The 25,628-nt window shown below is 39.6% G+C and overlaps 1 protein-coding gene across 10 annotated transcripts in view; it reads left to right on the forward strand.

Annotated features, from left to right (window-relative positions):
* Positions 1–691: 691 nt before the first annotated feature.
* The window catches only part of PDE4DIP (phosphodiesterase 4D interacting protein), a 223,925-nt gene continuing 198,988 nt past the window's right edge, over positions 692–25,628 (forward strand). For 4 of the 10 annotated variants that reach the window (XM_079925156.1, XM_079925154.1, XM_079925151.1 and 1 more), the window contains exon 1: positions 692–999. In XM_079925156.1, the coding sequence (XP_079781282.1) occupies positions 767–999 (233 nt within the window). In that variant the 5' untranslated portion in view covers positions 692–766. The remainder of the gene's footprint in view (positions 1,000–25,628) is intronic. The other 6 variants (XM_079925147.1, XM_079925152.1, XM_079925144.1 and 3 more) reach the window with 3 other exon arrangements.

Consider the following 25,628-nt stretch of genomic DNA (forward strand, 5'->3'; position numbering starts at 1 on the left):
AATATAAGAAAAGGATTTTCAGAACAAACATTTAGTGGACGATTTATTTGACCTAGGAACTTTTTTTTAACCATGAAAACTCCCTCTGACTTGATGGTGGATACCAAGCTATATATACTTTACTATGAGTTCTTCATGAAAAATGACAATCAGAAAGTCTCAACAGAAAGGAAAATTGAGGTTGTTTAGGAGAAAGGTTTTTACAATAACTAAAAGAAAAATTGAAAGGAAAAGATTTTAAATGAGGGGATAAGAAGGGAAGAGAGAGAAAGGAGGCTAGACAACAACCTGGAGAAGTAATGATTCTGAGGAGAATAATATAAAATATAAGAGGATGACTGATTTGGAGGGTGGAGGACAAAAACCAGGAAAATATGGAGAGAGGGAATGAGAAAAGGCGAAACTTTTTGAGGTTGGAAATTGAGGACGGTGACAATGAAGCAGACAGGAAGAAAAAAGAAAGCAGGTCTGGAAATGAAAAGCTCTCCAGGTTGAGGTGGTGGGTGGAGAGAAAACAGGGAGATGACAGAGGGTTAAGAGGCAGCGGCGGGCGTTTGTGCAAGAGGGACCGAAGCAATCTGGGCGGAGCAGGTGGCCGAGGCAGCCGCGGAGGAGGCCTGGTCTTTCCAGGTCTCCACCACGACAGTGGCAACTGGAGTGGATGGTAATCCACGCCCAGAGGATGCGCCCTGGCAGTGCGGGAAGACCTTAGGAAAACCAAGCAAGGACGGTAACTAGGATTGGGCTGTCCAGGCCCGTGAAATTCATGAAGAGGACTGACAGCGGATCCTGCTGCCGCCGCCGCTGCGACTGCGGCCGCTGCTGCCGCGCGTCCAGCCGGGCGCGCCACGCGCCCTACTGGTCCAGGGACACGGCGCGAACCCCACAGTCCTCACGGCAGTCTCCCGGCCGGGAACGACGGCATCCCGAGCCGTCCGGGAGCTGGGCAGCCGCGGCCGAGGAGGAAGAGGCAGCCGCGGCAGCCGCACCCTGGATGAGGTGAGAGCGGCGCGGGAGACCCGGAGGCTGCAGACCGCACCGGGAGTGGCGGCGCCCTTTGCGCTGGTTAGGAGAACCGCTTTCGGTGCTGGGACCCACGGGCTGCAGCCCCGAGCGCTTGGGAGGGGTTGGCACAGGGTGACATTAGCTTGGAGCAAGTTGGAGGGCACGGCTGGGGACAGGGGGGTGATGGGGCTGGTGGCGGGGACAGGTCGGGGAGAGACAGTAGGGAGTTGCCTAGAAATACAGGTGTGGAGCTGGATTGTACCGGACTAAAGCTTAGGAAACCCAGTCTCTCCCCAAGGTCCTTGCTTAACGTGTAGTCAACGGCTTTGTTGGTAGAGGTGAGATGGAAGGCCATGCCGGTTGGGTCGAGTCAAAGGAGAGATGAACACATGATTCAGAAGGCCATGCCAGGTTGGAAGCGCTAAGAATGGTAAAGAAGATAAAGGACCAGGAAATGTGTGTGGGTGTACAGTTGAAAGAGTACCCACTGCCTTATCTTATCCTTTTTTCCCCTCCCAATCTTAGATGCAGACAGCAGGGTGGGGGTTGGTTCTTTCCTAGGCTACCTCTCTTCTCCTGCAGAGCTGGAGCCTTGCCTGTTGGCTGGATGACGCCCAGCAGGATGAGCCCCACCTAAACCCAGTCACTTCCGTTGCTCTGGCTTGGAAGACCAGACAAATTAGGCCCAAATTTTCTTCATGTAGCAGCAGCAGGATGAACGTCTGCCATACATACTATTTCTTTGGAGAAGAGACAGATTGTGCTGCTGACTTTTGGAAATAAACGTTTCCTTGTCAGAGCATCTTTAGCTTATTCTTTTCTGCGTAACTAGCACTCATAAATCAAACTACAAGGCAATAGTGGTTTCAGTATCTAAGCTGCCATTAACTAATTGGGATCTGAAAAAAGTTTCTTCATTTCTCTAGGCCTGTCTCCTATGCATAAAATCAGGAGTTGTGTCTTCTGAGTATTAATTACAGAACCAAATGTTAATGGGATCTGTATTTTGTGCTCAAGACTATGTTTTATTTGTGAATGAGGAAACTTAATTTATTCACAGGCAATTGTATTTATTCATCACACTGTCCACTGTTTATCTGAGAAAACTGAGTCAGACTATTCAGTTAACAGTACTTAAAGGAATCACATTTCTGTTAAGAAACTCATGATAAATTATTGCTTTTAAGAAGGAATGAAGCAAGAAGTATTCATTATTTGATTTTTTTATAAAGTGGAATTTTAGCCCAAACATAATTGCTTTTTTAAACATGTGTATCTATGGTGTGTTGAATATTTTTCACAGATTACTTTGAAATTTTTTTAAAGGCTGAAACAAAAAAAATTAATCTGAATATATATTTATAAGTTAAAGTTTCTTAACTACTTTATATATACTGGGGTGAACTCTTTTCATCAAAAGAAGCATTACCATTGCAAAATTTTAAATGTATCATGACTCCTTATCCTAAAGATGTGATTTTTCTTATTGTCTTTGGTAACAAAAAGTTTGTAGTGTTAGAATTAGTTCTCTAAATTGTGGTTTAATTGTTAAAATAGAAGGTATATGCTTTCATTATTGCCTTAATAATTATTCATCTGACATGTCTCTACATTCATCTTAGTTGATGTGATGAGGCTTGAAATGTTTTTAAACATTTCAGGAATACTTAAATGAAACAGTGTCAGAAACTTCACTGAGGTTGGTGCTACTCTGACCCTCATTTAAAAATCAGTTCTCTAGGAATGTGCAACATACTTTTACAAACATACCTGTCTTGGACTTCACTGGTGGCGCAGTGGTTAAGAATCTCCCTGCCGGGCTTCCCTGGTGGCGCAGTGGTTGAGAGTCCGCCTGCCGATGCAGGGGACGTGGGTTCGTGCCCCGGTCCGGGAAGATCCCACATGCCGCGGAGCGGCTGGGCCCGTGAGCCATGGCCGCTGAGCCTGCGCGTCTGGAGCCTGTGCTCCGCAACGGGAGAGGCCACAACAGTGAGAGGCCCATGTACCGCAAAAAAAAAAACCAAAAAAACAAAAAAGAATCTCCCTGCCAATGCACGCGACTTGGGTTCAAGCCCTGGTCCGGGAAGATCCCACATGCCGCGGAGCAACTGAGCCCATGTGCCACAAATACTGAGCCTGCGCTCTAGGGCCCGCGTGCTGCAACTACTGAAGCCCACCCACCTAGAGCCCTTGCTCCGCAACAAACAGAAGCCATCGCAATGAGAAGCCCGTGCGCCGCAACTAGAGAAAGCCCACACGCAGCAACGAAGACCCAAAAAACAAAATTAAAAAAAACCCCCAAAACCAAGCAAACAAACAAAAACTACTCCATATTAAAAACAACAACAAAAAACAACAACCTGTCTTAGCTGTAGTACTAGTACTAGAGGTTTATGAGTATTAGAGGCTTGCACTTGGGAAGGAGTGTCTTTGGTATCCAATTTTCTAACCCCTAATAAACTAAAAATGGAAATAAGCAGCTCATTTTAATTCAGTATTTTTTTTGTTTTGTTTTTTTTTTAATCAAGCAATGATGGTGGAGGCCAGTACAAAACTGGATGCAAAACTACCCTCAGGTAGTTGAGAATCTATAGTTCTAAACTCTGCTCACCTAACTACAGTATGGAAAAAGGGCTATAACAGTAAGATGGACTGTGGAAATAAAAAATAAATAAATACAAGACTACTATATAAACCTAGAATGGCAAATTACTAATTTATAATGAGGAGTCATCTTAGGGAACTAGACTCTCATTTTTAATTTAAGTGAGGTCTCTTGGCATACTTGCCACATTTGGAAGCCAAATTATAATCAAAAGGTTGTTTGTGAAACTTGAATTTAGAATAAGGAGAATTAATCAGGGAATTCTAAATTTTAAAAAAAAGTAATAGCTTCAAACAGAGTATCAAAGGATACAGATGGGTTCTTTCTTCCCTGGATGGTGAGTGGCATTAATGATCAACCTCTCTTCTCATGCGCACCTTCTTTTATTTGCTGACATGTTATTTCTTCAGGTAGTGGTCTGTTTGGCTTGGGAATCTTTATGTCTGTTTCAAGTGTCTGCATATTTCTTCTCTGAACCAGTTTGTCTTCATTGTAAAGTTTAAATTCCAAATGGCAAGCTTACTTTCCTTAGGCAAAATTCATGATGGGCGTATAGGGAAGTGGGGCTGGGGGACCTTGTTTTAGCCCCTACATGCTGGTAATATGAACCACGTGGTTAATGGTAACTGGATACGGCACTAAGAGGCAGAGGATCAGAGAGGGCTTCACACACACAGGAGATGAACTTTTTCTGGCCTAACAAGATAATGAAGCCAGGGTTGGATGGGAAGTAAGTTTTATTTTATTTATTTATTTATTTTAACATCTTTATTGGAGTATAATTGCTTTACAATGGCGAGTTAGCTTCTGCTGTATAACAAAGTGAATCAGCTATATATATACATACATCCCTATATCTCCTCCCTCTTGTGTCTCCGTCCCACCCTCCCTATCCCACCCACTAGGGGGTCACAAAGCACCGAGCTGATCTCCCTGTGCTATGTGGCTGCTTCCCACTAGCTATCCATTTTACATTTGGTAGTGTATCTATGTCCATGCCACTCTCTTAGGAAGTAAATTTTAGCAGAGGGATATGAGCAAAATGTATGGCCCTGGGAAAATGCCTTATTGAAATGAGACGCATGCTGTGATAGAACTTTTCTATGAGGATTTCATTCAAAGGTTTTCCTCTTTCAAGTATACAACTATTTAAAAAGAGGAATTAAGTGAGTTGCCAGATTATGGCAATGTGCCTCAATGGGCACTTGTGAAGCCTAGCAGATTGCACATTCCAGGTGGATAGCCTGGAACCAGCAGGCAACTATTGGAGGTTGGGGGTGGTGGGAAATCACGTCAAAGAAGGATCAGTATAGTTCTAACATCAAACTTCAACCATTGTGTCTCTTTAGCCATCTCTCTTTTTGTTATTTACTTTTTTCTTACTGCTTTATTGAGATGTAATTGACATACAGTAAACTGGGCAAATTTAAAATGTACAATTTGAAAAGTCTCAATATGTGTATCAATACATACCTGTGAAATCATCACACGTCCATCATCCTATAAAGTTTCCTTCTGCCCTTTTAAAATCCCTCCCTTCAGTCTCATCTTGCCCCAGTAACACAGGCAACCACTGGTCCTTTTGTCACTACATGATAGTTTGCTTTTTCTAGAATTTTATATAAATGGGATTATACAGCATGAACTCTTTGTTTTTGCCTCGCTTCTTTCACTCAGCTTAGTTATTTTAAGATTTATCCATACTGTTGTGGCTATCAATAGTTCATTTTCTTTCATTGCTGAGTAGTATTACATTGTATGGTTATACTACATTTAGTTTATTCATTCACCAGCTGTTGGGTTGCTTCCAGTTTTATGGCTATTACAGATAAATCTGCTGTGAATATTCGTGTACAGGTCTTTGTGTGTACATATGCTTTCATTTCTCTTGGGTGAATTTCTAGGAGCAGAACAGTAGGCATATGTTTAACTTCTTAGAAAATTGCCAAAATCTTGGTCAAAGGGATTTTACCTTTTACATTCCCAGCAGAGATGTATGAAGGTCCCTATTTCTCCACATCCTTGCTGACATTTGTTACTGTCTTTTTTTATGATAGCCATTCTAGTGAGTGTGAAATGGTATCTTATTATGATTTTGATTTGCAATTCCCATTGACTACATATATTGAACACCTTTTCATGTGCTTTATTAACATCTGTATATTTTTGGTGAAGTGTTTGTTGAAATTTTTGGCCCATTTTTTGTGGAGTTGTTTGCTTTTTTATTGTTAAATCTAAGAGTTCTTTATTCTAAATACAAGTTTTTATTATATATGTACTTTGTAACTATTTTCTCCCAATCTACAGTTTGTCCTTTCATTTTAGTAACAGTATCTTTTGAAGTCCAGAAGTTTTTAAAATTCTGTAAAATAAGTCCAAACTATCAAATTTTTTTTAAAGGATTTTGCTTCTAATGTTACATTTAAGACACTGTTACTTAACCCAAGGTCACAAAAATATTTTCCTATGTTTTCTTTTTCTTTTTTCTTTTTTTTTTTTTTACATCTTTATTCGAGTATAATTGCTTTACAATGCTGTGTTAGTTTCTGCTTTATAACAAACTGAATGAGTTATACATATACATATGTTCCCATATCTCTTCCCTCTTGTGTCTACCTCCCTCCCACCCTCCATATCCCACCCCTCTAGGTGGTCACAAAGCACCGAGCTGATCTCCCTATGCTATGCGGTTGCTTCCCACTAGGTATCTATTTTACGTTTGGTAGTGTATATATGTCCATGCCACTCTCCCACTTTGTCACAGCTTACCCTTCCCCCTCCCAATATCCTCAAGTCCATTCTCTAGTAGGTCTGTGTCTTTATTCCCGTCTTACCCCTACGTTCTTCATGACATTATTGTTTTCTTAAATTCCATATATATGTGTTAGCATATGGTATTTGTCTTTCTCTTTCTGACTTACTTCACTCTGTATGACAGACTCTAGGTCCATCCACCTCATTACAAATAGCTCAATTTCGTTTCTTTTTATGGCTGAGTAATATTCCATTGTATATGTGTGCCACATCTTCTTTATCCATTCATCCGATGATGGACACTTAGGTTGTTTCCATCTCCTGGCTATTGTAAATAGAGCTGCAGTGAATATTTTGGTACATGACTCTTTTTGAATTATGGTTTTCTCAGGGTATATGCCCAGTAGTGGGATTGCTAGGTCGTATGGTGGTTCTATTTGTAGTTTTTTAAGTAACCTCCATACTGTTCTCCATAGTGGCTGTATCAATTAACATTCCCACCAACAGTGCAAGAGGGTTCCCTTTTCTCCACACCCTCTCCAGCATTTGTTGTTTGTAGATTTTTTGATGATGGCCATTCTGAATGCTGTGAGATGATATCTGATGGTAGTTTTGATTTGCATTTCTCTAATTATTAGTGATGTTGAGCATTCTTTCATGTGTTTGTTGGCAGTCTGTATATCTTCTTTGGAGAAATGTCTATTTAGGTCTTCTGCCCATTTTTGGATTGGGTTGTTTGATTTTTTGTTATTGAGCTGCATGAGCTGGTTGTAACTTTTGGAGATTAATCCTTTGTCAGTTGCTTCATTTGCAATTATTTTCTCCCATTCTGAGGGTTGTCTTTTGGTCTTGTTTATAGTTTCCTTTGCTGTGCAAAAGCTTTGCAGTTTCATTAGGTCCCATTTGTTTATTTTTGTTTTTATTGCCATTACTCTAGGAGGTGGGTCAAAAAGGATCTTGCTGTGATTTATGTCATAGAGTGTTCTGCCTATGTTTTCCTCTAAGAGTTTTATAGTGTCTGGGCTTACATTTAGGTCTTTAATCCATTTTGAGTTTATTTTTATGTATGGTGTTAGGGAGTGTTCTAATTTCATTCTTTTACATGTACCTGTCCAGTTTTCCCAGCACCACTTATTGAAGAGGCTTTCTTTTCTCCATTGTATATTCTTGCCTCCTTTATCAAAGATAAGGTGACCATATGTGCGTGGGTTTATCTCTGGGCTTTCTCTCCTGTTCCATTGACCTATATTTCTGTTTTTGTGCCAGTACCATACTGTCTTGATAACTGTAGCTTTGTAGTATAGTTTGAAGTCAGGAGCCCTGATTCCTCCAGCTCTGTTTTTCGTTCTCAAGATTGCTTTGGCTATTCGGGGTCTTTTGTGTTTCCATACAAATTGTGAAATTTTTTGTTCTAGTTCTGTGAAAAATGCCCGTGGTAGTTTGATAGGGATTGCAGTGAATCTGTACATTGCTTTGGGTAGTAGAGTCATTTTCACAATGTTGATTCTTCCAATCCAAGAATATGGTATATCTCTCCATCTATTTGTATCATCCTTAATTTCTATCATCAGTGTCTTATAATTTTCTGCATACAGGTCTTTTGTCTCCTTAGGTAGGTTTATTCCTAGATATTTAATTCTTTTTGTTGCAGTGGTAAATGGGAGTGTTTTCTTGATTTCACTTTCAGATTTTTCATCATTAGTGTATAGGAATGCCAGAGATTTCTGTGCATTAATTTTGTATCCTGCTACTTTACCAAATTCATTGATTAGCTCTAGTAGTTTTCTAGTAGCATCTTTAGGATTCTCTATGTATAGTATCATGTCATCTGCAAACAGTGACAGCTTTACTTCTTCTTTTCCGATTTGGATTCCTTTTATTTCCTTTTCTTCTCTGATTTCTGTGGCTAAAACTTCCAAAACTATGTTGAATAAGAGTGATGAGAGTGGGCAAACTTGTGTTGTTCCTGATCTTAGTGGAAATGCTTTCAGTTTTTCACCATTGAGGACGATGTTGACTGTGGGTTTGTCATATATGGCCTTTATTATGTTGAGGAGAGTTCCCTCTATGCCTACTTTCTGCAGGGTTTTTATCATAAATGGGTGTTGAATTTTGTCAAAAGCTTTCTCTGCATCTATTGAGATGATCATATGGTTTTCTCCTTCAGTTTGTTAATATGGTGTGTCACACTGATCGATTTCTGTATATTGAAGAATCCTTGCATTCCTGGAATAACCCCCATTTGATCATGGTGTATGATCCTTTTAATGTGCTGTTGGATTTTGTTTGCTAGTATTTTGTTGAGGATTTTTGCATCTATGTTCATCAGTGATATTGGCCTGTAGTTTTCTTTCTTTGAGACATCCTTGTCTGGTTTTGGTAACGGGGTGATAGTGGCCTTGTAGAATGAGTTTGGGAGTTTTCCTCCCTCTGCTATATTTTGGAAGAGTTTGAGAAGGATAGGTGTTAGCGCTTCTCTACATGTTTGATAGAATTCGCCTGTGAAGCCATCTGGTCCTGGACTTTTGTTTGTTGGAAGACTTTCATCACAGTTTCAATTTCAGTGCTTGTGATTGGTCTGTTCATATTTTCTGTTTCTTCCTGATTCAGTCTTGGCAGTTGTGCATTTCTAAGAATATGTCCATTTCTTCCAGGTTGTCCATTTTATTGGCATAGAGTTGCTTGTAGTAATCTCTCGTGATCTTTTGTATTTCTGCAGTGTCAGTTGTTACTTCTCCTTTTTCATTTCTAATTCTATTGATTTGAGTCTTCTCCCTTTTTTTCTTGATGAGTCTGGCTAATGGTTTATCAATTTTGTTTATCTTCTCAAAGAACCAGCTTTTAGTTTTATTGATCTTTGCTTTCGTTTCCTTCATTTCTTTTTCATTTATTTCTGATCTGATCTTTATGATTTCTTTCCTTCTGCTAACTTTGGGGTATTTTTGTTCTTCTTTCTCTAATTGCTTTAGGTGCAAGGTTAGGTTGTTTCTTCAAGATGTTTCCTGTTTCTTTAGGTAGGATTGTATTGCTATAAACTTCCCTCTTAGAACTGCTTTAGCTGCATCCCATAGGTTTTTGGTCGTCGTGTCTCCATTGTCATTTGTTTCTAGGTATTTTTTGATTTCCTCTTTGATTTCTTCAGAGATCACTTCGTTATTAAGTAGTGTATTGTTTAGCCTCCATGTGTTTGTATTTTTTACAGATCTTTTCCTGTAATTGATATCTAGTCTCATAGCGTTGTGGTCGGAAAAGATACTTGATAGAATTTCAATTTTCTTAAATTTACCAAGGCTTGATTTGTGACCCAAGATATGATCTATCCTGGAGAATGTTCCAGGAGCACTTGAGAAAAATGTGTATTTTGTTGTTTTTGGATAGAATGTCTTATAAATATCAATTAAGTCCATCTTGTTTAATGTATCATTTAAAGCTTGTGTTTCCTTATTTATTTTCATTTTGGATGATCTGTCCATTGGTGAAAGTGGGGTGTTAAAGTCCCCTACTATGAACATGTTACTGTTGATTTCCCCTTTTATGGCTGTTAGTATTTGCCTTATGTATTGAGGTGCTCCTATGTTGGGTGCCTAAATATTTACAATTGTTATATCTTCTTCTTGGATCAATCCCTTGATCATTATGTAGTGTCCTTCTTTGCTCTTCTTTATTTTAAAGTCTCTTATGTCTGATATGAGAATTGCTACTCCAGCTTTCTTTTGTTTTCCATTTGCATGGAATAACTTTTTCCATCCCCTCACTTTCAGTCTGCATGTGTCTCTATGTTCGAAGTGGGTCTCTTGTAGACAGCATATATATGGGTCTTGTTTTTGTATCTATTCAGCAATCTGTGTCTTTTGGTGGGAGCATTTAATCCATTTACATTTAAGGTAATAATCGATATGTATGTTCCCATTCCCGTTTTCTTAATTGTTTTGTGTTTGTTATTATAGGTCTTTTCCTTCTCTTGTGTTTCTTGCCTAGAGAAGATCCTTTAGCATTTGTTGTAAAGCTGGTTTGGTAGTGCTGAACTCTCTCAACTTTTGCTTGTCTGTAAAGGTTTTAATTTCTCCATCAAATCTGAATGAGATCCTTGCTGGGTAGAGTAATCTTGGTTGTAGGTTTTTCTCCTTCATCACTTTAAATATGTCCTGCCAGTCCCTTCTGGCTTGCAGAGTTTCTGGTGAAAGATCAGCTGTTAACCTTACGGGGATTCCCTTGTGTGTTATTTTTCCCTTGTTGCTTTTAATATGTTTTCTTTGTATTTAATTTTTGACAGTTTGATTAATATGTGTCTTGGCGTGTTTCTCCTTAGATTTATCCTGTATGGGACTCTCTGTGCCTCCTGGACTTGATTAACTATTTCCTTTCCCATATTAGGGAAGTTTTCAAGTATAATGTCTTCAAATATTTTCTCAGTCCCTTTCTTTTTCTCTTCTTCTTCTGGGACCCCTATAATTCGAATGTTGGTGCATTTAATGTTGTCCCAGAGGTCTCTGAGACTGTCCTCAGTTCTTTTCATTCTTTTTTCTTTATTCTGTTCTGCAGTAGTTATTTCCACTATTTTGTCTTCCAGGTCACTTATCCGTTCTTCTGCCTCAGTTATTCTGGTATTGATCCCTTTTAGAGTATTTTAATTTCATTTATTGTGTTGTTCATCATTGCTTGTTTCATCTTTAGTTCTTCTAGGTCTTTGTTAAATGTTCCTTGTATTTTCTCTATTCTTTTTCCAAGATTTTGGATCATCTTTACTATCATTATTCTGAATTCTTTTTCAGGTAGACTGCCTATTTCCTCTTCATTTGTTAGGTCTGGTGGGTTTTTATCTTGCTCCTTCATCTGCTGTGTGTTTTTCTGTCTTCTCATTTTGCTTATCTTTCTGTGTTTGGGGTCTCCTTTTTGCAGGCTGCAGGTTCGCAGTTCCTGTTGTTTTTGGTGTCTTTCTCCAGTGGCTAAAGTTGCTTCAGTGTGTTGTGTAGGCTTCCTGGTGGAGGGGACTAGTGCCTGTGTTCTGGTGTATGAGGCTGGATCTTGTTTTTCTGGTGGGCAGGTCCTCGTCTGGTGGTGTGTTTTTGGGGTGTCTGTGGACTTATTATGATTTTAGGCAGCCTCTCTGCTAATGGGTTGGGTTGTGTTCCTGTCTTGCTAGTTGTTTGGCATAGGGTGTCCAGCACTGTAGCTTGCTGGTCATTTAGTGAAGCTGGGTGTTGGTGTTGAGATGGAGATCTCTGGGAGATTTTCGCCATTTGATATTATGTGGAGCTGGGAGGTCTCTTGTGGACCAGTGTCCTGAAGTTGGCTCTCCCACCTCAGAGGCACAGCACTGACTCCTGGCTGCAGCACCAAGAGCCTTTCATCCACACGGCTCAGAATAAAAGGGAGAAAAAGTAGAAAGAAAGAAAAGGATAAAAGAAAATAAAATAAAGGTAAAATAAAATAAATTTATTAAAATAAAAAAATAGTTATTATGAAAAAAAATTTTTTTAAGTAAAAAAAAAAAAAAAAAATGGACGGATAGAGCCCTAGGACTAATGGTGAAAGCAAAGCTATGCAGACAAAATCTCACACAGAAGCATACACATACACACTCACAAAAAGAGGAAACGGGGAAAAAATAATAAATCTTGCTCTCAAAGTCCACCTCCTCAATTTAGGATGAATCATTGTCTATTCAGGTATTCCACAGATGCAGAGTACATCAAGTTGATTGTGGAGATTTAATCCGCTGCTTCTGTGGCTGCTGGGAGAGATTTCCCTTTCTCTTCTTTGTTCGCACAGCTCCCGGGGTTCAGCTTTGGATTTGGCCCTGCCTCTGCGTGTAGGTCGCAGGAGGGCGTCTGTTCTTCGCTCAGACAGGACGGGGTTAAAGGAGCCGCTGATTTGGGGGCTCTGGCTCAGTCAGGCCGGGGGTAGGGATGGGTGTGGAGTGTGGGGCGAGCCTGCGGTGGCAGAGGCCAGCATGACGTTGCACCAGCCTGAGGCGCACCGTGCGTTCTCCCAGGGAAGTTGTCCCTGGATCCCGGGACCCTGGCAGTGGTGGGCTGCACAGACGCCCAGGAGGGAAGGTGTGGATGGTGACCTGTGCTTGCACACAGGCTTCTTGGTGGCGGCAGCAGCAGCCTTAACGTCTCACGCCCGTCTCTGGGGTCCGCACTGTTAGCCGCGGCTTGCGCCCGCCCGTCTCTGGAGCTCCTTTAAGCAGCGCTCTTAATCCCCTCTCCTCGTGCACCAGGAAACAAAGAGGGAAGAAAAAGTCTCTTGCCTCTTTGCCAGGTCCAGACTTTTCCCCGGACTCCCTCCCGGCTAGCCGTGGCGCACTAATCCCTTCAGGCTGTGTTTACGTCGCCAGTCCTCTCCCTGCGCTCCGACTGAAGCCCGAGCCTCAGCTCCCAGCCCCGCCCGCCCCAGCGGGTGAGCAGACAAGCCTCTCGGGCTGGTTAGTGCTGGTCGGCACCGATCCTCTGTGCGGGGAATCTCTCCGCTTTGCCCTCCACACCCTTGTGGCTGCTCTCTCCTCCGCGGCTCCGAAGCTTCCCGCCTCCGCCACCCGCAGTCTCCGCCCACGAAGGGGCTTCCTAGTGTGTGGAAACCTTTCCTCCTTCACGGCTCCCTCCCACTGGTGCAGGTTCCATCCCTATTCTTTTGTCTCTGTTTATTCTTTTTTCTTTTGCCCTACCCGGGTACGTGGGGAGTTTCTTGCCTTTTGGGAGGTCTGAGGTCTTCTGCCAGCGTTCAGTAGGTGTTCTGTAGGAGTTGTTCCACGTGTAGATGTATTTCTGATGTATCTGTGGGGAGGAAGGTGATCTCCGTGTCTTACTCTTCCGCCATCTTCCCCCTCTCTCCCTCTTATGTTTTCTTCTAGAAGTTTTATAGTTTCATGTTTTACATTTAGGTCTATTATCCATTTTGAGTTAACTTTTGTATCTAGTATATGGTATTGATCAAGGTTCTTTTTTTCGCATGTAGTGTTGTTCCAACACTGTTTGTTGAGAAATCTATCCTTTCTCCATTTAATTGCCTTAGCACTTTTATTGAAATCAATTGACCATATATATGTGAGTCTATGTCTGAATTTTCTATTCTGTTCCATTGATCTATTTGTCTATCTTTAGACCAATATCATACTATCTTGATTACTATAGCGTTGTAAATCTTGAAATAATGTAGTGCAAATCCTCCAATTTCATTCTTCTTATTCAAAATTGTTTGGGCTATACTAGGTTCTTTGCATTTCCATATAGATTTTAGAATCCACTGGTCAACACAGACAAAAGGCCTGCTGGGAATTTGAATGGGATTGTATTTAAGTCTATATATTTAATTTGGAGAGAATTTGATATTTTAACAATATTGAGTCTTCTGATCCATAAACATGGTATATCTCTTCATTTATTTAGGTCAGTGGCTCTCAGCTGGGGACAATTATGCCTCACAAAGGATGTTTGACAGTATCTGGACACATTTTTGATTATCCTAACTCACAGCAAGGGTGATACTGGCATTTAGTAAATAGAAGTCAGGAATACTGTCTAATAATCTACAATACATAGAACAGTTCTAACAATGAAGAACCATCCAGCCCAAAACATCAATAGTGAGTGAGGTTGAGAAACTGTCATTTAGTTCTCCTTTACTTTTTCTCAACACTGTTTTATGGTTTTAGCATATAGAATTTACATATCTTATGAGACACATGCTTAAACTCTTAATAACTTTAATTCTATTATAAATGATAATGTCTTTAAAATGTCAATTTCTGATTATTCATTGCTAGTTTATACAGTTTTTTGTATACTCATCTTATATCCTGTAGCTTTGCTAAATTCACTATTTAGTTCTAGTAGATTTTTTGTAGATTCCATAGAATTTTCTACATAATAATTATGTCATCCACACAAAGAGAGGAAGAGGGAGGGAAGGAAGAAGAGACAGAGAGAGACAGAGAGACAGTTTTACTTCTTTCTTTCCAATCTCTATGTCTTTATTTATTTATTTTGCCTTATTGCACTAGCTAGCACCTCTAGTACAAAGTTGAATTGAAATAGTAAAAGCAAACATACTTTGCCTTGTTACTGATCTTAAGAGGAAGGCATTCATTCTTTTACCATTAAGTTTATACCTGTAGGTTTTTCATAGGTACTTTTCATCAGATTGAGGAAGTTCTCTTCCAGTCATAATTTTCTGTGAGTTTTCATTAGGAATGGATGTTTGATTTTACCTCTGATGAGATGCCTATATCATTTTTCTTTTTTATTCTATTAATATGGTAAATTACATTGATTGACTTAAGAATATTAAAATTAGCATTGAGTTCCTGGAGTAAACCCCACTTAGTCATGATATACTATCCTTTCTATACTGTTGGATTAGAGCTGCTGAAATTTTGTTAAGAATTTTTGCATCTATGTTCAGGAGGGATATTGATTTGTATTCTTCACTTGTAATGTCTTTGTCTGGATTTGGTATAAGGGTAATGTTTTCCTCATAAAATGAGTTGGGAAATATTCCTTCCTCTTCAATTTTTGGGGGAGAGTTTGTGGAGAATTGGCACTATTTCTTCCTTAAATGTTTGATAGAATTCAAAGGAAAATTATTAGCATAATGTCTCCAAGGTTCATCCATGTTGTAACATGTGTCAGCATTCTGTTCTTTTCTAAAGGCTGAATAATATACCATTGTATGTATGTATCACATTCTATTTATCCATTCATTCACTGATGGACGTTTGGGTTGTTGCTGCCTTTTGGCTATTGTGAATCTTCTATGAACACTGGTGTACAAATACCTGCTTTCAATTCTTTTGAGTATTTACCCAGAAGGGGAATTGCTGATTTATGTGGCAATTCTATGTGGAACTCCCATACTATTTCCTATAGTGACTGCACCATTTTACATTACCAATAGTGCACAAAGGTTCTGATTTCTTCACATCCTCACCAACACTTGTTATTTTCTGTTTTTTGGGGCTTTTTTGTTTTAGTAATAGCCATCTTAATGAATGTGAAGTGGAATCTCATTGTGGTTTTGATTTTCATTTTCCGAATGATATTTTCTAAGGTCTCACATTTACTCACATATTTCCCATTTCCAGTTTTCTTTATTAGTTTGCTTAGATCTAGATTTCAATCTTGTATCATTTCCCTTCTGCTTGAAAGAATTTCTTTAACATTTCTTTTTTTTTTTTTTTTTTTTGCGGTACGCGGGCTTCTCACTGTTGTGGCCTCTCCCATTGTGGAGCACAGGCTCCAGACGCGCAGCCTCAGCGGCCATGGCTCACGGGCCCAGCTGCTCCACGGCATGTGGGATCTTCCCAGACCAGGGCACGAACCCATGTCCCCTGCATCGGCAGGTGGATTCTCAACCACTGCGCCACCAGGGAAGCCCTCTTTAACATTTCTTATTCTTATTGTGCAGATAAACTGTTGGGGAATCCTTTCAGATTTTGTGTGTCTGACAAAGTGTTTTTTCCACCTTCATGTTTAAAAGATATTTTTGCTAGTTATCAGGACTGACTACATAATTTGTGGGGCCCAAAGCAAAATGAAAATGTAGAGCCCTCTGTTCAGAATTATTAAGGATTTCAAGCCATCAACATCAGAATATTAGGGGAATTTCCTGGTGGTCCAGTGGTTAGGACTCAGCGCTTTTACTGCCAGGGCCTGGGTTCAATCCCTTGTTGGAGATCTAAGATCCAGAAAAAAACCAAAAAACAAAAAACAGCAGAATATTAAACCAAACACAGTCTTTTTGAGCATAGTACTGTGTGACTATACAAGTTGCACATGCAAGAAGACTACTCTGCTAGTTATAGAATTCTAGGTAACATTTTTTTTCAGTCCTTTAAAGATGTTGTTATTGCTATCTTTTAACCTGAAATTTTTCTGATGAGAATTCTGCTCTCATTCTTATCTTTTTTTCCTCTGTACATAATGGAGGTTTTTTTCCTCCTGAATGTTTTAAAATTTTTCTCCTTTATCACTGATCTTAAGCAATTTGATTACAATGTACCTTGGTGTAGTTATTTTCATGTTTCTTGTGCTTTGGCTTTGTGGAGCTTATAGTTTTCATTAAAATTGGACAATTTTTAGCCATTCTTTCTTTGAAAATTTTTTGTCACTCCTTCTAACATTTTTCCTTTGGGAACTCTAGTTACACATGTATTAGACCACTTGAATTTTTCCCACAGATCACTGATGCTTTGTTCTTTTTTAAAAGTCTTTCTTCTCTTTGTTTTATTTTGGATTATTTTTATTCGTATGTCTTCAAGTTCACTAATCTTTTCTTCTGCAGTGTCTAAATTGCTCTTAATCCCATGCAGTGTATTTTTCATCTCAGATACTATCTTTTCATCTCTAGAAGTTTGATTTGTGTCTTTTAAAAAAATAACTTCCATATATTTTACTTAACTTGGTCAATCTTTATTTTACCTTCTTGAATATATGGAATGTTATAAAAATGGTTTTAATTCTAACATCCATGTCAGCTCCTAGTATGTTTCTAATGATTGACATGATTGATTTTTCTCTTCATTTTGAATAGTGTTTTCCTGCTTCTTTGTATACCTGGTGATATTTGATCAGATGCCACATATTGAGCATTTTATTGTTGGATTCTAGATAATTTTTATTTCTGTAATTATTCTTGAGCTTTATTCTGGGACATAGTTAAGTTGCTTCAAAATAGTTTGACCCTTTTGGGTCTTGTTTTTAAGGTTTGTTAGGTGGAACCAAAGAAACATTTCATAACTTTCCCCTTTACTGGGCTGATACTTCTTTGAGTACACTACCCAATATTCCATGAATTATGGAAATTTTTTCTACGTCTGTTGCTGGAAAAACAAACTCTTCTCATCCTGTATGAGCCAAGAAGATTGTCCCTCTGATTCTCTTATGTGGTTCTTACCCCAGCCTTAGTTTCCTCATACAAATATGCTGATCAGTACACAGCTGAATACTCAAGGGGGTTGCTTTGCAGATCTCTGGAATTTTCTCTCTTTTTTGGTACTCTGCTCTATGAACTCTTGCTACCTTGGCCTTCCCAAGTTCCTAGCTTTATCTCAACCTAGGGAGATAACTAGGCTCTGCCTTGGCTCCCTCTCTTACCACTACCAGCTATAAACTCTCTCCAAGAAGTAAACTAGGGCAGTTGTGTGCCTCACTTTGTTTCTCTTTTCTCTGGGATCACTATCTGTTTTGCCTAATATCCAGTGTCTGAAAATCTTTCTTTCATATATTTTGTCCAGGTTTTTAGTTATTCCTATCAGCGGTGAGTGGTAATAAATATTGACCCTGTTACTTCATGCTGTTTGGAAGTAAATGTGGCTTTCTAGTTATCTTTTAAATTGCATTTTTAAACCCTGGCTATACATTTGAATTACTTAGGGAGAGTTTTAAAAACTTATGTACAGGCTCCACTGCAGACCAATTAAATCATATGCTTTCAGATTGAGGCCCTAGCCTCATGTACAAAAGCACTCATGTACAGCAAGTTTAGAGAACCACTGAATTAAAGAACTGTTGCATTCATAAATAGTTCTGAGAGACTTTTGTGTTCTGTCACTCCAACTAAGACACAAAGGTGGTTAGGTTTTTGTTTTTGATAAGCAGTGTGGAGCTATAGAAGGTTTTAAAGCAGGATAGTGATGTACTTAGATCTTTGTTTTAGAACCATAAGTGTGACAACTGTGTGGGAGATGGAATGAAGTGGGTTGAGTGAAAAGAAGGGATAACTAAGAAGCTGTTACAAGTGGTTTGGGGTCTGAGGTTACGAGGGCCTGAACTTAGGCAGTGGTAGCAGGAATGCTGAAGAAGGGATAGATTTGGGAATTTCTTTTTTTTTTTAATTTTAATTAATTAATTTTTCATTTTTGGCTGCATTGGGTCTTCGTTGCTGTGCACGGGCTTTCTCTAGTTGCAGTGAGTGGGGGCTAGTCTTCATTGTGGTGCTCAGGCTTCTTATTGTGGTGGTTTCTATTGTTGCAGAGCACAGGCTCTAGGCACATGGGCTTCAGTAGTTGTGGCATGTGGGCTCAGTAGTTGCGGCACAATCAGTAATTTCGGCACGCAGGATCTAGGGCATGTGGGCTTCAGTAGTTGTGGCTTGCAGGCTATAGAGTGGAGGCTCAGTAGTTGTGGCGCACGGGCTTAGTTGCTCCATGGCATGTGGGATCTTCCCGGACCAGGGCTCGAACCCATGTCCCCTGCATTGGCAGGCAGATTCTTAACCACTGTGTCACCAGGGAAGCCCCTAGATTTGAGAATTTCTGAGGTAGAATTGGTGGCACTTGTTGATCAATGAAGTATGGGAAATGAAGAAGAGGGAGGAAACAAGAATTACTCTTAAATTTCTAGGTCAACTATGGAATGATTACTAATGTCATCTACTGAGAGAAAATATGGTAGGAGAAGTAGATATCAGGGAAATGAATTACTTTCATGTGGGACATCCAAAAGGAGGTGTCTTGCAGAACTGTATCCTGACCGCTAAATCTTTCTGGGGCATAAAAGAGAGAAAACATTTAAGTGCATATCTTTTGAGTGTGTTGTATGGTTTTGAACAGATGTTCAAAAGATGTATCGTTCTGCTTTTATTTGATTTAGGTTAATATTAAAATCTGTTTGCATTTCTTAGGCATACATCAGTCTACATTAAAGTAAAGTAGATGGCTTCTGGATGACAAGATATTACGTCAGGGATTAGTGCAGACATTTGTTTCTCTGTCTTTTTTTTGGCTTTTTTTTTGGAGGGAGGAGCATTTACTCATTCCTCCTTTCTCTGGACAATAACTCTACATCTCCTTTGGAGAATTACCCTTTTTTTTTTTTTGTCATTGCTTTATAAAAGTCTTATGCGATGGTCTATTAAGGTACCCTGCCCTCTTCTAGATAGATGAGGGTAATGAGACCCACACTAGTATAACCTGACTCTCTGCATGGACATCGCATCTTCATGGAGCAACACAAGAGTAGAAAAAATGGTTGGGACCAATTGGTTTCTTCTTGCTACCTGAGTTCTTATTTCTTCCCCTGCTTCTGTCCCTTCTGAACCCTTTTTTTTTTTTTGAGTTTTCAACTCTTCTGTTGATTCTGTGGGTCTCCCCTTCCAGTATCCTCTTTTTAGAAACTAAATTTAGCCAAATTGAGTTCTGGTGAGGAGATAGACAGTAAACAAGTAAATAAATATACAAATAAAATGATTTCTAATGGTAATAAGGCTTACAAGGAAAATAAAGTAGAGTTATTGGTTAGAAAGGAATGGAGGCAGATGATGGGAGAGCCTCAATTGTAAAACCCTTAAGGTAGGAATAAGCTTGGTATGTTTGAGCAACACAAAGAAGACCAAGGCAGCTGGAACATGCTAAACAAAAGGAGAATGGCAAGAGATAAGGGGGATGAGGTTGGCTGAGCTAGGTCACCTGAGACCTTGTAGGCCATAGTAAAAAGTTGATTTTATTCTAAGGACATTGGGAAACCAAGGAAGGGTTTGAAGCAGGAGCATGATATGATCTGGAAAATGTTTTAAAATATCACCCTGCTATTGTAAAACAAACTTTAGGAGTGAAAGAGTGCTTCTAATAGCAGAAGCAGGGAGGCTGCTTTGAAGACTATTCCAGTAAGTAGTACAGATATAAGAAAATGGTGATTTAAATCTTGGTGCCAGCAGTGGGGCTGGTAAGAAGTGAACAGATTCAGAATGAGTTGGAGGTAGAGCCAACAGGATTCATTGGTGTATTGGATGAGGGGAATGAAGTTTAAAAAGGAGGTATCACAGGCCTTTTATAAAAGAGTAATTTAACTCTAAAATTGCTCTAAAAATTAAGTCTATAAACAGAAAATAATTTTAATGTCAGTTTAAAAAGAAAGAGAGTAATTTTTCCTCACAGTCTCAGGAATTAGTTCAGGGATGGGCACTGACTCAAGTTAGTGCAGACAGGATTCTTCAGGAACCTTCTGAAAGGGCAACGTTTCTTCTAATGGATGTGAACCTGAAGAAGAATGTAAGCCTGGGCCTGCTGGCAGATAACTTGCTACCTTGCAGACACTGAAAATAAAACCAGCACAGAAAATAATTGACAGAGGAAAGAGAAAACTCCATTTTTGGAGTCTCTGTATTAAGCCGTATTTGAAACCTCTGGTTGAGGTTTTTGCTTAACCTTAGTTGAAGTTTTATCCCCACTCAGTATGGGAGTGGTGGTGTTTAGGTGAAGGGACAAAAGAATGACAGTCACACCCATAGAGAAGACCCTGGATAATGTAAAAAATACCTTCACAGAGGGTTGTGTATGTTGACAAGATGGTGGTAGTGTTTATGGTGGGAAGGTATAGCAGGCAGGGAAATGTTTGCCTCAGGACACTGCAACCTCTTCTTCAAGTTACTTGTTCTCTCAGTCTTGTTTGCCAGAACATACTCATAAGTAGAGGGGATTTGTACTAGATCTCACAGGAGTTCCAAACAGAGTTCGTGATTTAGATTTTTGATCACTGACATCCATGGCAGCAACATTAATATTGTTATTACATGTATAATTTACATTATTAATAATATTTATTGAGTACTGGCTACATGCCAGCATTATACATATCTTAAGCAATGTATAAGCATAAGCTCATTTAATCCTCACTACAATTCTGTGAGAAAGATGCTATTATTATCCCTGCTTTTTTAGAAAGCTTAAATGATTTGACAAGATCACATAGTTATGAAGTGGTAGAGGTGGTACTCAATTGGCAGGTACTAAATTTTTGTTTCATGTGCATTGGAGTCATTATTTTTCTTCATCTTGTATGCTTTAAATTCTTTTTCCTTTTAATGGCCCTAGATCTGCTTTTCCTTAAAAAACAAATCAAAACAAACAAAAGCAACAAAAAGCCTTTGATAGAACTTAGACGAAAAATGACTTGGTCTCCAAATTAGCATAACAAGCGTGAAATGTCATCTGTTTTAAAATAATAAACGGCATTACTAAAATCTGACCTTGTGAGGATTTGCTTTCAATTCATATGGCAAAATGCCTGAAGGTCAACACAGAGAAATGAATGACCTGTTTAAAACAAAAGGAAGTGTACCTAGACATGAGTGAGAGTCTATCAAAAAAGCATCAGATAGCTCCATATTCAGGTTAATAAAATTGGGTGAATTGCACATTTCAAAAGAGAATCTGGGACACTGTGCAAATAACAAAGACTTAAAGCAAACTGGGCTCACTGCCCAGAACAGTGGGCACATGTGGGGGTCTTTTCTCCACTGTGTGTGTGCTCATGTACACCCACATTTAACCATACAACACTCGCCAGAGAAAATGGAACCAATAATAGAACTGTCAACATGAACAAGTATACAAACAGAAACAATACCATATTTTGGCATCCTTTTAGTCTCCGTAATATTCCAATCTATAACATCTTTTTGCCTCATTGCTATATAAATCTTGACTTTGGAATCTCCAACTAAATATTGAAACTAAAATGTACAGCTTTATTGTTGTTTCAATAAGAAGGCATTTCATGGATTTCACATATCTTCTAAAAGAAAAAAAAATGTTCTTGGTAGTAATTAAAAGCACATCTGGAAAGAGAATGCTTAGGCAGTATATTCTACAGAATGGTCCTACAAAAGTACTACTTATCATTCCCTTCATTTTCACCATAAATCTACTTTCCAGTTGTGCAGCCTTAAATAAATGCTCTGAATTCCTTGTCCTTCTTTACTGTAAAGAGAATAGCTTCTTTGTGAGTGGGAGGGCTGGATCTCTAACTCTACAGCATGACCTTGCATTGAGGGAAGGTTCAGGAATCTGTGTATCAGTTATCTATTGCTGCATAGAAAATTACCCCAAAACTTAGGGACTATGATGGTTAATTTTATGTGTCAACTTGACTGGATCACAAGGTACCCAGATGTCTGGCTAAACATTATTTCTAAGTGAATCTGTGAGGGTGTTTCCAGATGTAATTAGCATTTGAAATTAGTAGACTGAGTAAAGCAGATTGCCCTCCCCAATGTGGGTAGGCACCATCCAATCCACTGAGGACCTAAATAGAACAAAAAGATGGAGGAAGGGAGAATTTGTTCTCTCTCTCTGCCTAACTACTGAGCTGGGATATTAGTCTTTTGACCTCGGACTGGGACTTATACAGTGGACCCTCTTAGAACAACACCATTGAATTTCTGGGGTTTCCAGCTTCCAAAAGCAGATCATAGGATTTCTTAACCTCCATAATAACATGAGCCAATCACTTATAATAAATCTCTTTCCAATACCAAGAGTGTGATTACCAAGGATTATTGGGGGCCCTCTTAGAGACTGGCTACCACAGTCTGCATCCGTTACCTGAACTCCTAGAAATTAGAGGAACAACAGTATTTATTCCTTCCCTTCCTTCCTTCTAGAATGAGACTATTACAAATCAAGCACAAAAATCAAGGAGGAGTATAACCAGAGCTGAGGCTAAAGATTATGCCAAGCTATGTATGTCCTATTAAAGATTTTTGACCGTATCTTCAGAACAATAAAAACCTCAGACTCTGCTAGCTCAGTCAGCTCTCCAAGCATCCCTGGAAGGTATTGCTGGCAGTGACCGGCTCTGGCTGTCTTCTTGGATGCCTTAGGGTTGAGGGAATTGATTTCTGAGTAGACAGTGTAACTTGTTTGCAGCATAAGAGGGGGACTGGTTGGGGAGCTCTGCCTTAGATAACCTATTGGGAGACCACGCTGTACATGTAGTTTAGTTTCTAATATAAATTAGCAAAGCTGCTTTCAGATTAGTCAGGGCTTGGGAGAGCCAGAAACTGGGGGAATATATGCAGTTTAAATAATTATTAATAGTGATATTAATGTTATTAATAAAAGTAATAACTATTGATTTTTAAATTATTAACTTTCACAATCACTTTTCATTGTTGCATCATTTCACTCTTGAAGTAATAACTAAAATTTTATGTTTGAAGGATTACCAGAATTTCAACATGTAAATCATATAAGGAGATTTTCACTCCAAATAATACCTTGAATACTTACTTGTATCTGAGAGCGATTGTTCAGATATTAACAAAAATCTAGATGGCATACTTTATTTGTACTACCGGCATGTTATGCTGATTAGCTATTATGGGAACCCACATGAGCACAAGTTCAGAGATGTAAGAAACAATATGAAGTTAGCATTCAGTTGTTGGGTTTGCCAAAGCCAAAGCCAAATAGCAGATTTTGGCTCAATGGCAATGCCAAATTTTGATACATCTCTAAATTTCATACCCTCTTTTTACTCTTCTAGTTTGACACAGGGGCTAGTTTTTCTCAGCCTTCAACTTCAGCTCTGCAGTGGCTGCAGCTGTTTTCTCTTTTCCTTGCTTCAGTGAAACCTTAAAAGACTCTCACCTCCCTCCTTTTCAGCTGGCCTTCAAGACTTCCCTTCCCTTTACCCCATCCTCTCAGGACAGTTCCCTACTCGCTCTGTGGATGTCAAGGAGCACCAGAAGCAAGGCCCAATCCCTAAAAATAAAGCTATTGGAAACTGAGCTAAAACGTCAGGCCCTGCCTTCCGTGAAAGAAAACTGGAAGCAGAGTCTGGCCCTCGGTGAAGGAGCTGTCAAGAACCTGGCAAATGGTTCAGCTCTCCAGGTTAATGTTCAGAGCTATGACTCTAACATCCTGTCCAAAGAGTAGGTTTTTTTAAAAAAAATTTGTACAAGGGACCCAAGACTAGCAAGACAGGCTGTCCTTGTGAGGCTGATGTAGGTAGAGAGGAAGAAGGAAGGCCTGAGTGCCTCACCACTAGGAGCCAGGCAAGCCACATGAAGGAACATGCAAATGCCTGGTGCCTACAGAAGGCCTGACAGGTAACAGATGTTGAAGCAAGTCAGGTGTAGGATCATATGTAGGGGGAGTGTTAGTGACTGTGATTACCTGGACCTTTCATGTCCCAGCTAATGGCCAAACAAGATACATTGTAAGGCTGAGTCCGTAAGATAGGTTCTGCCAGCAGGGGCACCTGTAGGTGGTTTCGACTGTCACACCATCAGCTCTGGTACTCACGCGTGAGCAGCTCTTGCCAAAGGAGAGGCTCCAGTTTGATGAAGTTTCCTAAGCAGCTGGAATTCATTACAGCCTTTATGGAGGAGGTAGCGTGGCTACTTTGATTTCCAAAGCCAACTGCAGTTCATGTGACAGAAAGACTAAAGGTGAGGCAGATTTGGTTTTTGAGTTGAGTGAGCAGGTACCTCAAACTGAGAGTAAGGGCTCAGGGTTTTCTTAAAAAGGATAGGTGCTTGAAAATTCCATTCTAGTTATATTAGCAGCAACTCATGAAGTAAACTGTTCTTTTGTCCCTCTTCCACCATCTCCCCTTCTCATCTGTTCTATCATCTCCCTGATGCCCTGTAAAACCCAGAAACGTTCCCTTGAGCCTTAAAACTATTCGGGAAGGAGGTTGGAAGAGCTGGCCTTGGCTCATATAGTCACTTTTGCCCTGTGGTGTCTTAAAGGTACCACCTGATACCTGGCAGTTCATTACACACAGAGAGCTGTTGCCAACAAGGTCAGCAGAACACAGCATTAGAGAGTACCGGTTTGGCTCTTGTCACACCACCTGGGATGAACAACAGGGTGCCGACCAGAGTGGAGCAAGTAAGGCGCTCACTGCCAGGATTATGCACATGCAGATCCTGTCTTTATTTAAGATTTTGACATTTTGTTCATTATGGATTTTTTGCAATAATTTTATTTTTTAAAATATTGCATTTGAATATTGCATTTGTCTTGATTACCGAGCTTCTGACATCTTTTAAAATTTGTACCACAGGTGACTACCTCCCTCCCCTCACCTTAGGTCCAGCCCTGAACTCCTTCACGGTTGAATCAAAAGCTTGAACCAGTTGTCAGCCCATCAGTACCAGGAAACTTCTGGCCTTGATTTTTCCCTCCCTCTATCTCCTGAGAATTTACCAAAGCCAACAAATAGAAGATGCAATAATTCTTTTCTTTATATCACAACCTTTGATTTAGAGTCAGCTAGTATTTCTATACCTATTGGTATATCACAGACCTAGCCTAAAAATGGGAAATACTTTTTGTCTAATTTAAAGATTATTTTAGTTGAAAAGAATCATAGTGGTTAAAGTTGGGTGTGTTTGTCCTTTTACTGAACTGATATGATCTAGAATGGGATTAACTCTTATGGCCACTCTACTCACGTGAACTTTGCAAGGATAAAGGACTGTTGGGGTATGCTCAGTTTTTGTCTAGGATTGCCAGATGTTCGATATTGAACTC

The sequence above is a fragment of the Stenella coeruleoalba genome (genome assembly GCF_951394435.1).
Source record: "Stenella coeruleoalba genome assembly, chromosome: 1".
NCBI lineage: Eukaryota > Metazoa > Chordata > Mammalia > Artiodactyla > Delphinidae > Stenella > Stenella coeruleoalba.